Below are 16,103 nucleotides of genomic sequence, written 5' to 3' on the forward strand. Positions count from 1 at the left end.
TTTCACCAACAATAAGCCATAACTTTTATTATTCGATAGAAATAGTACAAATTTTAAATTTAGCTGCATTTTACTCTTCTCTGAAAAACCAAAAGGTTCCTCCTTTCCGATGGCTACATCGTCAATTCCTGGAGAGAGAGAGAGAGAGAGAGAGAAAGAGAGGTTACAAACTATCCCTGGTGGTGGTGGAGGATCTGGAACTCCCAGTAGATTTGGCTAAGGTCAGTGCTCCAGCCCCAGGCCCCCTCTGGCACGTTGACGCAGAAGCAACAGAACAGCGTGAGCTTCAGACTGTTTATCTACCAGACGGCCTCGGGGAAAGCTGTTATGGCTGCTCTGAGGGCACAGAGCTGTGTGATATCCTGACCAGACACGTGGGGGAGGAGGCAAAGGCAGGGTGACACCCCCCCTCCCCAAATCATCACACAGACCCAAGCTGATTTTGTATCACTGGATCTGTCATCTCCCCCGACTCCCAATGGGTGACGTCGGCGCAGACGACGAAAACGGCCAGAATGACGCAGAGTGGGCGAGTTGAGACATGGAGAGAGGGACATGCCGTCATGGTAACTGAGCAGTAAGCTTCCCTCCACCCATCAGCAGTGAAATGAGTGTGCCCTGTTCTTCCCAGTCAGGGAAGATTCACTCCAAACTAACTTCTACTCCCCAAAGTTGGGGTTCACTCGACTGGCTGGGAACTCCACTCCAGGGGCCACTCACCATAATAGCATTTACAATATCGTTACTGTTGTTCTTCAGGGCACGGACAGCCTTCGCTCGGGACACGTTCGCCTGGGACATGACCAGCTCGATGTCCTTCACCTCCACGCCGGTCTCATCAACCTAAGCGAGAAGAGACCAGGATTGTCTCCCAGGCGACGGCACAGATCTCTTTGTGCCGGGGATGTAGAAACGGCCCTGTTCCACTGCGGACAGCCCAAGTGGTAGCAGCAGTCATGATCTGATTTCATTGCTTGCAGATTGGGGAAATGGCTGCTTCACAGGAGCAGAGGAATTACCATGCTAGATCAGACCTGTCTCCTGACCGTGGCCAGCACCAGCTGCTTCAGAAGGAAGGTGCAAGCAGCCCTACGCTGCAGGGGGTTCTGGGACAGCCAGCCCCATGGCCAGTTTCTTCTTTCTACCATTAGGGCAGAGTGGTGGAGGAAGAAACAGGGAATCCCTAGCACAAGTTTACAGGAGCAAATGGGCTCAGAAACTTGAGTAAGAGGGAAATAGCTTCAGGGGGAGCCTCGTGGTGGGAGAATGCTGTGCAGGTGAGTGCAACGGGGAGGCTGAGGAGCAGGACCCCAATAACTGTAATAATTAGTGCTGGCGAGAAGTGCCTACTCCAGAGCGGGGAAGGATAACAAATGTCTGGGGCCTGTGGAGTCCAAGGTCTCTGCCAGGCTTCCCAAAGAAAGGATCAGTTGGTTTGATGGTTTGTGTGATGTGGAAACGGGCTGGGAACCCAGCCCCAACTTGTTTCCTGAACACCTGCTAGATGGGGACACTAGGGTGGGCAAGAGTCCCAATAGCTAGCATGTTCCATTAACCACCCGTGCAGATGAATACAGCGGGTCCCTTCATCTGAACTGCACTGGCTGTAGGCTTCCATTTCAGCCCCCAGAGGCAACTCACCTCTTCCTCTTCACTCTCCTCCTGTACGGTGGGAGTCTGTGTGTTTTCCTGAATATTTGAGACGGCTTCTCCTTGCACTTTGAATTTCTCGGCGGCTGCCAGCTGCGCCTGCTGGGACAGATCTTCGATCTGGGGGATGGGAGAAGCACAGAGCACAGTGAGATGCTGGCGGAGGAGCTACCATTTAAAACTGAACCCAAAGAGAGGCCAGGACTGCAAAATGGGGGTTCAGGAGATCCAAGGGCCTTCAGAGTCAACCACAGCACGTTTCCTGCTCTTCTGGCAGTGCAAGCCCAACCGTGGCTCTGCTGCGATCTGCTGTGTAGTGGAGATGAGAAACCAGAGCCCAGAGAGCATTCAAAGTCCAGCCACACCCCAGCAGGCACATGCTCAGCAGCAAGGAAACTGCCAGCTGCACCTGTTATGGAGGCACTGTTCTGTTTGAAGTGAGACAACCAAGAACTGCAATCCCCCAAGTCTGGCTGGGCCACTGCGCTGCTGTGAATCTAGACTGAAAGAGCCGTCAGACGTTCCCCCCCGCAATCCATCCATCACTAGTGGGCTCAGCTCACCTTTGCCTCGCCGAAGACTATGTAGGTGTCTGATGCGGGGCTTTTGTACACGTCTGGCTTTGTGATGACGAAGAGGATGTTCTTGGATTTCCGGATGGTGACTCGGGTTACCCCTGTGACCTGGCGAAGGCCCAGCTTGGACATTGCCTTGAAAGCAAAGGAGAAGGGAAGGAAGGAGAAATAAGTCATCGAGACAGCCTAGACAAGGGTGTAGCTAGCTCACCGGCTCTGTATCCCATAAAGCAACCTCTGCACGTTACTGCTGCAGAGAAGCCTTTGAAGCCTTTTAGACAGAGGCTGAGTGGAGAGAACCTGGAGGCAGAATTCATCCCCAGTTCTTCCACCGACATGCTGTGACACCTCGGGTCACCTCTCTCTGTTTCGATGTCTCCTGTGAAATGGGCGTACCTCCTCAGCTGGGAGTTGTGAGGGCTGGGCTCTGAGATCAGCGGATGAGAAAGGCAGAGGGTCACAAGCGTCCCCTCAGCTCCCCGTCAGCTGTGCCAGTACAGCACAGGGCATCAGGCGATATGGCACCACACAAGCAACACCATGCTGGGCATGACAGGAAATGAATGGGCAAGGGCTAAATCGAAAGGGCCCAGTGGATACAAGTCCCATGCACACGGAGATCATGCCAGGCTCCTGAGAGAACCATTTCTCTTCCCAGCTGAGCTGGCTGACTCCCTAAAGAAGGGTGATGAATTGGGCCCATCTGCCACCTTCTCTTACCTTTCGTGCTTTCTTTTCACTTCGGCTCTGTTTTGCTTTGCTCACTGGTTCTTCATCTATTTCAGCTGCTGCTGCAAGCTGCAGGGACAGAAAACAAGCCGGACCTTAGGAAATCCTGGGGAAGAGGCCCAAGGACCCAACAGCAGGGGGAGCAGCTGAGATGGCACCTCACAGCAAGGCCTGCTCTGCCATCCTGACAGCCTGTGCCACACGCACTGTAAAACTCACGGACTGGGGGAAGGAGGAACAGGCCTACTTAGCATGCACTGCATGACTCTCCTACGGCCAGCACCAACAGCAGCGTGAGCTAGCTGAGACAGGCTCTACAGGGACTGGGAGGGATTGCGCCCGGGGGGATTGCTTTGCTAGTGACAGCTGCATGTTCACTTCCCCCTGAGCGTCTGCTTGGGCTCAGTTAGTTAATTCACAGATCACAGTGCTCTGTGGCACTATGCAGCGGAAAAGGTCCCTGTTCGCTCCCGAAAGCCAGGGATCAGCCACGTATACTGCACGGATACGGCCCCCTCACCTGTGCCTGTTGTGTCGTGGCCTGTGTAGAGTCTTGTTCTTCGAGTTCTGGCACCGATTCGTCACTGTCGGATTCTGTGCCGGACCCTATGGGAACAAATCTGCGTCATATTTTCCAGTGTGGCTCCCTGTGGGGAGTGGCAGGCAAGTCCAAAGGAAACAGAAGGGGCTAAAGAAGCTACCCTGTTCTGACAGAGCTACTGCCACTGGGTTGTTTAGGGTCTCATTATAGCAAAGGGTTGACACTGCTCCACTGTCCCAGTTCTCACTGAAATGAACTTCAAGCCAATAAACTTAGGCAAGACCTGGAATAGGAGGAGTTCTCCCCACACCGATCTCCCTGGGTAATGAGGGAGCAGGCACACATGAAGGGGGATCACACAGATTAGTAGCACCAAATGCTTTGGAAATCCAGTGCTTTGAAATGGGGGTGGAGCGACAGACAGACCCTAGTAAGCAGACTGGCTTGGGCCAGGCTGCAGGTCTGCCTGCTCCTTCCACTCCTGCTCTAAGAGCTAGACTGAAGCGGATCAGAACTTTTATCTATGAGGCCATTGGGTTTACAGGCACTGCCTACACATCTGCCACTGGATTTTGGCTAGGGAAGGGAGGGTGAATTACAGGACCTGGGGGGGAGGATTGGTATTCTATCCAGACTAGAAGCTGAGAAACAGGAAGGAAATTCAAGGTACTCCAATAGACTAAGTGTGGAAGTATCCACACCTAATATAGAGGACACTGGGCACCCCCAACCTCCTTTAAAGCCAGTGGCAGTCACAAGTATCTGCTCTTTGCAGGATCTGGCTCCAAGCCCGAACCTCTACATTCATCAGCAGTAAAGTGTTAGTTAGGGGCATGACCAGATTATAAACAAGTATAAAGGCAGGCTTGACTGCACAGGGAGATCGAATTAGCGGAGCATAACTCGCACCAACAGGGAACCTTGGGAGGCCAAAAACTGATGTCTGTTAATGCCTCTCCAGTCTGTTTAGACTATAGCAAAACCAAGGATTGTAGGAGCTCAGACCTAGAGCAGGGAAATTGGATCCCATTCACCTTGAGTTCCCACAGTTGCTTTGTGTCTTCGCACAAAGCCAGGCCCATCCATGGCTCTCTATTAAAGGGGATGGTACAACAACAATTAGACCAAGAACCCTGAGCAGGAAAGCAGTGTCTTTGGATGTGCCACTGCCCAGAAGTAGCCAGGATTCTGGTAAGACGCAGAGGACCGCCGGCAGTTCGTGCAAGTCTCCGCTGCAGTGGGTGTAGCTAGTTTGCAAGCCATGACGTGCTGGAGAATTGAATGTGCCTGAGCACACGGAAGTGAAGAAGCAGAATCCGTCTGTGCCGCACTTGACCCCACAGAGCAGACTGGGAGGCACAAGTTACAACCCTCCTCCCGTGCGCTAACGTTCAGTTCAGAAACGAAGCCCAGCTAGGACACAAACCCAGCCCCATCAGTGATTTTCACGTGCCACAATCTCGCTGGGAGAGGATACCGGGCTCGGTAACTAGACAGAACCACCAGCCACTCTCACACCGGCCCTCAGGGCCCTGCACTAAATGCTGCATGCATCTCATTCAGGGTGTGCCGTGCCCACCAGTGACATACAACCACGTTCCACGGCCCAGAAGTGGGTGCAGATAGATCATCTGACAAGCACACACGCTAAGAACTACCACAGGGACACATTTTAACATCAAACTTGCTGTTTCTTCCCCCGCCAGGGAAGTAAAAGGGTATCCAACCAGTCATGCCTGAGGTGAACCAGCAGGGACACAAAATCCAAGCAGAATTGCAAGCATCAGCCCAAAGGCAGATTGAAAGGGAGCACAATTAACCCTGGCTTCTCTGGCAATCTTTGCGCTAACCCAGGTCCCCACCAGGTGGCCGAGACACAGAGAATTAGGAGAGGAACGGATTAAATACCCGGCAGATGTTAGAGAAACAAACCAGTGGGAGGCTCCGACTGGGCTTGCGGGTGATGCTGGTTCTGACAGAAGAGAATTCAAACCATCCCCTCTGCAAGTCACCCCGTGCTCAGCGTGTGCCCGAGAACCCTGCGCTAGTGACGTGAACCGCACCGAAGCTGGCGTCCCACCCAAGACCACGCAGCGGGCTGTGAGCTGCCCAATTCCGGGACCCCACGGACAAGAGGCTTCCCCGCAGCCAGGATCCCGCTCAGTGCTCGTGGCTCAGCACGGGGTTATTTTAGCCTCACTACACAGCACTGCAGCTAAATGCTACTTTTCTAGGCTAACAAACCAAGCAGGGGCATCAACGCCCGACGGTCTCTACGGGGTTAGTACTCGGTGGGCAGCCGCTGACACTCCATGCACACAGCAAACCGAGATGGCAAATACCCTTGTCATTCTTCAGCAGAGGTTGCTTGGCTGGAGGAAGAGGAGCTGGGGCCTCAGCAGGGGCCACAGCCGGTCTGGGAGAGGAGAGATCCACCAGGATCGGCTGCAAAGGCAGTTCCCCAGCAGGCCCCTCGGGGGGGATGAGAGGCGGCAGTTCGTCGTCATCGATGGCAGCAGCACAGACAGGGGCTGGGGGTTTAGCTGGCGCTGGACCAGATGAGGAGGAAGGGGGGGATGGTGCAGGAAGCCCAGGAGAGGGGGTGAGCTCTTTAGCAGGGGAAGTGGGAAGAGGTGCTGGGGTGTCAGGCTGGGCGTGGTTACTTGCTGGAGTCAGGGGAGGGGCATGGAGGTCGGTGGAAGCAAGAGGCGAGGAAGCTGGTTTCTGGGGAGCAAGGATGATCTTGGGGGAGGAGGCAGGAGCAGAGCCAGGGGCAGCAGCCTCAGCTACTGCCTCTGGGACAGGGGGAGAGACAGGGGTCACCAGGACTGGGGAAGTGGGAGAGGCGGGGGCCACAGGGGGTGTGAGGGGCACTGGAGGAGAAACAGGGGTCACAGGGCAAAGGCCGGGAGCTGGGCCCAAAGGGGTGGCTGGGGTCAGTGGGGCTGAAGCAGGAGGAGCTGGGGGAGAGGCAGGGGGCACAGGGGAAGCCGCAGCCACAGCGGGGGCAACATGAGCTGCTGGAGATGCAGGAGCCACCAAGGGAAGGAGAGGGGCTGGGGCAGAAGCAAGAACTGCAGGAGAGGCTAAGGCCATAGGGGAAAGGAGAGGGGTTGGGGCAAATGCAGAGGTCATAGGGGGAGTGGAAGGGGTTGGGGCAGGAGCTGTAGGAGAGGCTGGGGCCTTTTTGGGGGGGAGAGAGGGGTTGGGGAGTGGAGGAGGTTGGGGGGAGCTGTAGGAGGCTGGGGCAGGGGTCATGGGGGGAATGGAGGAAGCTGGGGCAGAGGTTGGGTCCAGATGGGCAGCAGCCAGGACCACTGGAGAAGCTGAAGCCCCAGGGGATGTGAGAGGGGCTGGGGGCACAGCAGGGACTGCAGGAGGAACAAGAGGGGCTGGGGACACAGGTTGGGCCACAGGGGTAGCAGCAGCCACAGCTGATGTCATAGGGGGAGAAACAGGAGCCAGACGGGTGACGGGGGCAGAGGCAGAAGCCACAGGGGGCGCAGCTGAGATTGCAGAAGGAGCCAGAGGGCCTGGGGCCACAGGAGAAGCAGAAGCCGCCAGAATTGGGGCCACAGGAGGAACGAGGGAAGTCAGGGGAGAAACAGGAGCTGTCAAAACTGGGGATTTGGGAGAGGCTGGTGCCACCAGGGGGGTGAGAGGGGCTGGGGCCCCAGGGGTGAGAGGGGCCAGGGGAGAGCTTGGGGTAATACAGGAAGGAGGAGATGCCAGTGCTGGGCCCACAGGGGACGCTGGAGTAACTGGGGAAGCAGTGGCAGAATCAGCTGAGGACCCAAGAGTCGGGGCTGCGAGAGAGACAGGGAGAAGGGGACTGGCCCCTGGGACACCAAGAGCTGCAGCTGGGAGCTTTAAGGGACTGGAAAAGGTAGGGGGCATCGTAGCTGGGACCACAGGTGGGGAGGCAGGCGTGGCAGGGGGAGCAGGGAGAGAGGTTGAGGAAGGGGGCTGCTCTGGTACCACCACGGGGGCACTCAGAGGGCAGGGCTGGGCAGGGTGCGCAGCAGGAGATGGAGCTAATGCTGGGGAAGGAGCAGCGGGAAGAGATGGAGAGAGAGAAACAAAGCGAACCAATGAGAAAAGAAAAACAAGGGGGAAGAGGGAGAAAGGTGAGTTATCCGGAGCAACCCTGCGTGGGCTGCGGCTCAGTTACCTGGGCGGGCAGGCGGCCCCCGCTCCTGATCCACGCCCTCGCTGGGACGCTGCCAGGTGATGGCACTTCAGACACCATCTCCCTTGCGGCCCTCAAAAAGCTACACACACACGACAGGGGCCTCACCCTTCCCACCCTCCAGAGGGAGACAGATCAATGTATTTTCACACACAAAACACCCCAACAGCAATGGCAACGCCTCCTCCCTAGCCCTACCTGCACACCTACAATGCTCAGCCCCACCCCTGACCCCCACCTCTTGGGGGCGCACACACAACCCCCTAATCCAGGATGCTGGCGGCCACCCAGAGCCTACAATTGTCAGTAGCACACTGGGGAAGAACGCTGCGTCAGCTCGTTTTCCAGCCCATAACTTCAATGAAATGATCCTAGGCTCCGGGACAGATACAGAAATATGGCAGCTCTAGCAACACAGAGACCCTGGACATCATTCTAGCCCATTGGCCTACAACCCAGGACCCTGTCTGAGCTTCTAGATGCTGTGTACTAGTGCCTGACAAGCCAGGTGGAGTGGTTGGTTCGGAGTTTGCCTGATTCTAGAAATCCCCCCCTCTTCCTTCGGTGGAGGATGCTGTCCCAGCAGACTGGTACAAACATTAAATTGTTCTCCCAAACGGATTCTGGGAGCGTGGGGTAAGTAACACACCCCTGGGTGTCACACAGCTCAATTCAAAGCCTGCTCTGTCTAGGCCAAAGCTTGGCTCCCTCAGCTAATATGAAGGTGTGGTCTGCAGAGGCAGCAGGCCCCAGCGTGCAGGGCTCCACCGGGATCCAAAGAGGGCAGGATCCCAGCTGCACAGTCTCCAAATTAAAAAGAGTAGGCTGGCTGCAAACCGCTTCTTTTTAGGCAGCTACGGTGTAGCCTTCAGGATCCTGGCAAGTGCCTGATGCAGCCTCAGCTGGGCAGAGCATGGCCATCCCACGCTCAGGGCTAGTCCAGACTGTTTGTCTCCTAGGATTTGGGATGCTTGAGAACAGGAAGAAAACAGCTTTCTGTACAGCCACTGAACGCTGCAGCTTGATCAACACGCCAGGCGCTCACACGCATCCTCTATCCCGGGAAGGCTGCCCTCAGATCCTAGGAGCAAACACCTCCATCTCTTCTAGCCTCATCCATCTAGGGTGCTTTACAAACATGCAATTAAAGGCCTCGTGTGCTTCTGCGATGCAGGCTTTCTTTTACACATAAAGAAACTGAGGCACACAGAAGTGACGTGACTCACACACAGTCACAGAGTGAGTCAGTGGCAGAGCTGGGAGAAGAACGCAGGAGTCCTGGCTCCTGCACTGCACATGACACTCTTTGCTAAACATTTTTGTTAATGGGACTATGCAGCACAGCAAACATTGTTAATGAGACGCACATGTGGGTCACGAGTTCAGAATACCTGACGCTTGAACAGGCGGCTCAAAAAGAGCAGCTGCGGACACTGCAGGAGGGGCAGGGACAGCAGGAGCTAAACAAGCAAGAGCAAAAGGTTATTACCAACAAATCCTTCCAACCAGGAACTGCTGCAAGCAAGAAGGTTCTGCTCCATTTGCTCAATTTCCAACAAAAACCAGGTCTCGCAAGAATGGTTTCGCTCACCTTTTCACCTCTGGATACCAGAGATCAAACCTAGGCCGAGCCACAATCCCAGTGACAGACAGCTATCGCAGCGTTATGCTGACCTGAACAGCAGATGGCTCTGCCCGTCAGGAGGCAGATGCACTGGAACAGCTGTATGCCACACCATACAGCACCTGCCTGTATGATGTATAACTCTAGCTAGGGGCATCAACCTTTCCCTTTCTTGAGTGCTAGATGTACCCCAAACCTCAGAGGGGGAGAGCCCATCAGGGTCTCTGGAAGAAGGTGGTGGAACAAGTGTGGTGAGAACCTGGGAGAAACCTTCTTAGTTTTTATCAAAGGACAGGGGAAGAGGCTGCATTTGGCAGCACACATGAATGAGCTGGCTCGGATGAGCAGCAACCTGCTTGGCACAAAGCGGCAGGCATGTTGCTCAGCCCAGCAGGCAGAGGGGTCAGGCAAGGAGAAGGGCTGTCTCTGTTCCACAGTATACTCCACCACAACGTACAGACGCACTGGAGACACTGGGTGTGACTCAAGCAGCCTGGGGCAGTGACAGGAAGCAGCTTGAAACCCCAGAACTCCACTATTTAAACAGGAATAGGGAGCTGTTCCGGCTGTTAAACCAGTTAACCCAGCATCAGCTTCCATGGGGAGGGGCTAGAGGCTAGGAATAAGGGCGGCTTCATGATGAGCATGAGGACGGGGAAAAAAAGGTCTGTTCCCAACAGCCCTCAGGTGCGGTCTGCAGGGTCTTGGCTCTGTATGGCTCTCCCGAACAGCAATACAGTAGAAGGGAAAGGCATTTTGTGAGTCTGACCCCTGGCTCTCACTCCAGAAGAGGGCCAGGTCCTCTCACAGCAGGGCAGTGCTGACTAATGCAGAATGCAAGACTTGGATGCAGCATGAAGGTAACCCCAGTGCTTTGTTGAGCAAGCGGCTACAGCTGTCACTAACCTTCCTGCCCTGGGAGGGGAAGAGAAAGAGGCTGTCTGGGACAGACATTTGCCACTGAGCCCACATGAGAGAAGCTGCAAACCCACCTCACCCAAACAAACCATGCCATCTCCCTGCTCATGCTGGGGGAACCACTCCCAAGCCTACCTCCACAGGCCAAACTCAAAGCTCTTGGCTGAGCCAGGTGAGAGAGAAAGCCCATGCGCTGACATTAAAAGCCCGTGTGCTGACATTTTGAGAGCTGCAACCATGATCCAGATATGAATGACTGACTCATTTATGAATCAGCCACTGATTTAGGGAGCCAGCACAAAAGCCACTTTGCACAGATCACTTGTCTACTCATTCAGGGCAGACGCGGACTGCATATGTATTGTCCTGGCTCAGCCTTTCCCAAATTGGGATTAGTGTCAGTCAAAGACCGGAACCTGTCATCTCAGCTGCTGAGAGTCAGACAGCCAGGCCCAGTTCTGCACTCAGTGCAGGAGGAGACACTAGCGCACACGCCGATACCTCAGATCAATGCCCACATGTGGGGTGAGGCCCCAAAAGAAAGCCTCCAGTCCCCCCAAGGGAAACGAGCAGGAGCTGGTTTCAAGTGTTAATGAAACGTAAGCCGATAGAACACATCAGAATGGAGAGGACGGGAGGTAAACTGGAGTCTAAAATTGCAGTCCTGGAGCAACAGGGAAGAAAGGCCCAGCACACATCCCCTGGAAATTACCGGCTTCAGGGCAGGGAAACGACCACGTCTAACAAAGGTGAGCTAATCTCAGAAAGGTGCTGAGCCAAGCATGAATCGGGCAGCAGGGGGCATTCGCCATAATTCCCCCTTTGAAAAATTCTTTCCAGTCTCCACAAGGACTCATTGCTTCTTCCACATTCACTCAAGATGCCTCAGACATTAACACTCTGGGACATCAACGAAACACGGCTGCCGTGCAACTGCCAGCTCTAATGCCCTGCCCTGCCCTGCCCCCTTCCCTCCCTCCCCGGAGTGCTCCAAGGGCATCTCCTGCACATCCAGGAGAGCAGTGGATTTCATGGAGGTTGCTAACAATTGTTTTAAAAAGGTCACTTAAGACTTACATGGGGTGACAGCTCCTAGTAACTGGACTGCGGAGGTGGCAAATGAAGCCCCATATTGCTGGACCTCAGTTAGGAGTTCAGCAGTACCTTACGCTCTTTCCACAGGCCAATCTAACTCCAGCAGAGAGAGACTTGGTTGGCAAGAGGGCCAGGAAACCATCTAAGAGATTAAATCACACACACACGTAATCGTACATGTTATCAGAGTCCTCTAAACTGCAGCTCCTTTCGTGCGCCACTAGGCTTCGGAAAAGTCTGCTCAATGCGGAGCTGGTGTTTTTAATGCCCTAGATGAGACTGAGCCAGATTTTATTTTATAAACAGGGTAACGCTTCATCAGCCCGTGTTCTCTCCTGTAGTTACTTGAGACCTACCTGAAGACTCCAGAGCAGCCTCAGACTGTACAGTCTCAGCCTGGGAACGCTCGCCTGCCACCTCAGGACTCTTGGTGGCAACTGCTCTGGTCTGCTCAGCTGCCAGTGTCACTCCTGTGAGATCCCGGCTTGCTTCCCCAGGGGCTGGGGGCGGAGTTACTGCAATAGCATCAGCTGTTGAGTACGCACCACCTACTACCAAGACCCACCAACCTTTCCATACTCCATGGTGTGGTAAGAAGAGACCCAAGAGATGAGAAGAATCAACAGTGGGGAAAATGTGTGAGTTATCCTCAGAGACCTAGAGAAAAATCTAGGCCTGGGATACTGCAGCACAGTATTTACCAAAGGGCACAAATGGTGCCTGGGATGTTACTCTGCCACAGGGATCACATCTACCCCCAAATGAGGCATTTAAAAAAAATAAACGACAGCCTGAACAATACTGCCAGTCACCCTGAGCTACGTACTTGACTCATGACCAACAGGTACAATTTAACTATCATGCCAAAAAACTGGACTTTTGCTGCCCCATAGGAAAGTCCCAGGGCTATTTCCCTTCATAAAACCTTTCCCCTGGATCATTCCAACAATCCCAATTTTTCTTGTCGTCCCCAAGTCAAACTCACACACCCTGTGGACAGAATTCATCCCATTTACCAGTCATGCTCCCCCACGCCTCAGGCCTGTGCGGAAAGGCCCAGTCCCACTGTCATGCACTGTGCCCCGAGCCTCTAGGCAGAAATGCAGCAAACAAGGTCAGACTACTTGGTAAGTGGATCACAGCACCCAGGAAACCTTCAAGAGAGACAGCTGAGAAGCACAGCATACAGTGGGTTTGAAAATTGTTACCAACTTCACGCACACTGCAAAACACAAGTTGAGTTCTGCTGGGTTTTTTTAAGCTGACCCCGATGCTCAGTTCAACTCCTCCCCCACACAGAGGGCAGTCAGGCGTTCTTACAGCACATTCCTCAGCATGGTGTGTGGTGAATGCCAGACCCCGCTGTAACTTTCTGGCTGGAGTCAGGAAGCATCACATGGCTCCCCGTGTCCACTTTTAGCCACCCCACTGGAGAGAATCTGTCAGTTAAAAGGAATCTCAGGTCTTACACCTGCTCTAGTGCTTGGTGAATCTTTGCAGATTTATAGCTACACTTTCCTATTGCTTTAAAAGGTTCTTCTCCCCCCTGCTGTTTTGTGAGAGACCCATACCTGCAGTGTGGGAAAATGAGTACACAGGGGAAAGTGGAATTGACTATACACAAAGTGCCCTCAAAGACACAAAGGAAACAAGCTGGAAAAATTAGATTTCTCTAATCTGCTTCACTTATAAGGACTTCAGGTGTTACTTGTAACAACAGCAGGTTACAAATGTGTGACATAAGCTGATACCGTCCCCCTGTGGAGGGAATCAGCATTTTATTGAATGTACCAAGCATACTTTGGCTGTAGGCTGTGTAACATAGAGCTGGCTACACTGGGAACGTTTTGTCCGACTCTGAAATGTTACCATACATTTAATAACTAACATCACTGTTGGCATAAAGCACCTTTGGAGCTGGTTGAGTAAGAAACACCCACACAATCAGGGGGAGTTGCTGTGGGACAAACAGTTCTGCCTTTTACAACAGCAGGCAGCCAAACAGATGTGTGGTTAAGAGAAAGAGAAAAGGCACCAAGAGCAACAAAACCAACATCCAGCATTTCACCTGGGTTAGAGCAGATGAGACCAACACGCGTGTTTCACTCGGTAACCACAGCAAGTCAGAACACCAGCTAAATGGAAGCAGGCTGGTGTTTTACAATTAGTACTTCTGCACATCCTACGCTGCCAAAGCCTTGGTTGTGCAGCTGGCCAGTAGTACTGACCGACTCCCTTACTGCCTTCAAGCATGCTACGACCCTTTCCATTCAAAGAGACCCCTTAACTCATCCATTTGAGCAAGCAGAACCCAGTCAAGTTACCAGCACTCAAACTTCCTTCTTCAAGGCTTTTAACTAGACTTCCAAAAGCCACCAATGGTCAAAATATTCTGGTTCTCCCTCCCCACAAACTAGCTTCACCTGTTCTTGAAGTTTAGGCTGGATGAGTTTCAGGATCCTTTCAGGAGGTGTATAATAAAGCAATGCAACACCAACCTGTCTCAGCCTGAGGCTGGGGCAGTTCCTGCTCTGTGGCTGGGACGGTTTCTGTAGCTTCACCAGGCATTTCTGACAGCAAGAAAGAAAAATAGAAGCCACCATTAGTGACGGATTCAGTTCTTTGGGATTTGGGGAGCTAAGAGAAAAAGTTCCATGACATTCACAGTTAATGTGTCTCTCACAATCAGGAAAGCCAAACAGATGCTCTTTTGGGTGGCTACAAATAAGGAAGTTTCATAAAACAAGCAAGAGAGAAGCTGTAATTTTATTTCATCATGAAATTGCAACTAAGTGCTCTTTCCCATTACCAAACCCTTGTATCACAGCATTTCCCATTTTCAGCAAGTAAGCAAACTCTTTATGCACGTCCGCAGAGACAAGGGGACTGCACTGGTGATCATAGTGGCTGGTCTCATGTGTTGAGGCCAAGAACTTAACAAGATTCAAAATGGAATTGGATATTTACATGGATATCAAGACTATCCAGAGTTACAGTTAATACCAACATAGTTAATGGAAATGATATGAACTCTTGTGCTTCAGGACTTAAGCCAATTTAACTATTAGAAATCAGAATGACTCCTATGGGGGGGGGGGTGGGGGGGTGTGTCAAATAATCCCTCATCTGCCTGCTGTGGGGTTCTTACACCCTTTTACCAGCCACAGTCACAGACAGGATGCTGGGTTGGTTGGAACTTGGTCTGAGACACATTGGCAATCCCTATATTCCTATGAAACTCAATGGCCTGGATAATAATTCTTGGTCCACATACACAGAACTTTTGACCTGGCCAACAGCTCTTTACAGGACTTCAGTCAACTCCCACAATTCACCCGGAGTTCAAAAGGGAAAATTAAGAAGAAAAATTAAGGTGCAGAAAGTTGAGGAGACTGGTCAGAGGCCACATAGTGAGCGGGTGGCAATCAAGGATCAAACTCTTCCTGTCTAATGAGCAAACTACAGGAAGATGGAAGGACCCAGCAGCTTTGGCCAAGGCCACTGGGACAATCCTGTGTTGTGAGAAGCACCCCCTGCCATCTTTAGGGACTTTTTGAGGACTCATCAGAAGACCCCACACGCTCAGTACAGCACTTGGGATTTGGTTTATCTACCTGGGCAGTATGAAGGGCTGAGTCAAGTCGGGGATATGAAGTTGTGGGGGGCCTGGACAGTCTGGGGGTTTCAAACTTGAGGCTCAGACACACACCCCCCCCTCCAGCCCAGGATGTTCTTCAGAGCTGATTCTATTCGTCACAGTTATTCTAACACGAGGAAACTCTGCCCTGAGCCGCCCCAGAACAGGGTGGGCATCGGGGACAGAGCCATGGACAGTCCTCCACCTCTGCCCCCCACTTAGAAAATACCCCCCCTTGCTCAATTCCTCCCAACCACGGCGACTTTCTACCCCCCACACCCAGCTGGGAGACACCCCTACCCCCCAGATCCATTGGGGGGGGACACCTCCTGCCCCCCAGGCACCGAGGGGAGAGGCGTCCACTGCTCGCCCCCAGGAGCCGCAGGGACCAGTTCACCTCCCCCCCCGTCCTCCACCCAGGAGCCCCCTCCCCGGGGCAGGGAGGCCTCGCAGCCGGGCTAGGACCCAGGACCCTCCGAAGCGGGCCGGGGCCCGGCCCCCCAGCACCCTGCCAAGGGCCTGTCCCTCCCCGAGCGGCCCACGCCCCTAGAGCCCCCAGCCCGGCCCGCCGCCAGGCGGATGGCGGCGGATAGACGCGGCGCGGGACTCACTGTGCGGGGAACCGGTTCCAAGATGGCGGCGAAAAGAGAGACTCAGGCGGGGGGGCGGCTTCCGGGAGAGCGAGGGAGGGCTTCCGGGGCAGGGGGCACCCCTCCCATGACGTCACTGCTCTCCTCCCAGGCGCTGTTCCCTGATCTTCCCTTCCCGCCCTCCGCACAAGGAGCGCCGGCAGGGGCTGTTCCTTGCTCCTCCCTCCTCTTTCCCAAAGGGCCCCCCCCCCCAGCCAGGGGGGCTGTTCCCTGCCCTTGCCTCTCCCCCCAGGGGGCCGCTCCCTGCTTTAAAAGACCCCCCCATGCACTCCCCATCCAGAGGCTATTCCATGTTACTCCCCCACCTCAGCCAGGGCCTGCCCCCCACTCCTAGGGGAGCCCCCCACATCCCTAGGGGCTGCCACCTGCTCTGCCCCACTCACCTTCAGGAGCCGGTGGCTGCCCCCACCCCTATTCTGGCTGCAGCCAGGCGGGGTCCAGTTGCCCCCCCTGGAAGCAGGTTGGGGGGGGTTAGTCTGCTCCCCCCAGGTTCAA

The 16,103-nt window shown here is 54.0% G+C and overlaps 2 protein-coding genes across 3 annotated transcripts; both read right to left on the reverse strand.

The window, feature by feature from the left end:
- NACA (nascent polypeptide associated complex subunit alpha) lies at positions 1–15,618 on the reverse strand. Of its 2 annotated transcripts, XM_067529682.1 has the most exons (8): positions 15,570–15,618; positions 13,820–13,891; positions 3,475–3,560; positions 2,946–3,023; positions 2,214–2,360; positions 1,642–1,770; positions 721–843; positions 1–128 (listed from the first exon to the last, which is right to left on the reverse strand). In XM_067529682.1, exons 2-8 carry the CDS (start codon positions 13,887–13,889, stop codon positions 114–116), a joined length of 648 nt encoding a protein of 215 aa, XP_067385783.1. In that variant the 5' UTR covers positions 13,890–13,891; positions 15,570–15,618; the 3' UTR covers positions 1–113. The 2 variants fall into 2 exon arrangements, with proteins under 2 accessions (XP_067385783.1, XP_067385782.1); XM_067529681.1 differs by lacking the exons at positions 13,820–13,891; positions 15,570–15,618 and adding an exon at positions 5,838–6,606.
- On the reverse strand, positions 6,724–11,622 carry LOC137141036 (uncharacterized; the record flags this gene model as incomplete). Its single annotated transcript, XM_067529838.1, has 3 exons — positions 11,304–11,622; positions 9,076–9,144; positions 6,724–7,535 (listed from the first exon to the last, which is right to left on the reverse strand). A coding segment is annotated over exon 3 (669 nt), but the record flags the coding sequence as incomplete, so codon positions are not given.
- Positions 15,619–16,103: the final 485 nt, after the last annotated feature.

The sequence above is a fragment of the Emydura macquarii genome, unplaced genomic scaffold (assembly GCF_026122565.2).
Source record: "Emydura macquarii macquarii isolate MOO-44397 ecotype Brisbane River unplaced genomic scaffold, CSIRO-AGI_Emac_v2 contig_2994, whole genome shotgun sequence".
In the NCBI taxonomy this organism is placed as follows: domain Eukaryota; kingdom Metazoa; phylum Chordata; order Testudines; family Chelidae; genus Emydura; species Emydura macquarii.

What these genes read in the sequence shown, in the direction of transcription:
- NACA (XM_067529681.1), bottom strand. Translation starts at nt 6,591, where the DNA reads ATGGCCTTAGCCTCTCCTGCAGTTCTTGCTTCTGCCCCAGCCCCTCTC. An exon ending in TCTGCTGAAGAATGACAAGG is followed by an intron (nt 3,561 to 5,837) that starts GTATTTGCCATC and finishes TTGTTCCCATAG; the next exon opens with GGTCCGGCACAGAATCCGAC. An exon ending in AGGAGAGTGAAGAGGAAGAG is followed by an intron (nt 844 to 1,641) that starts GTGAGTTGCCTC and finishes CTTCTCGCTTAG; the next exon opens with GTTGATGAGACCGGCGTGGA.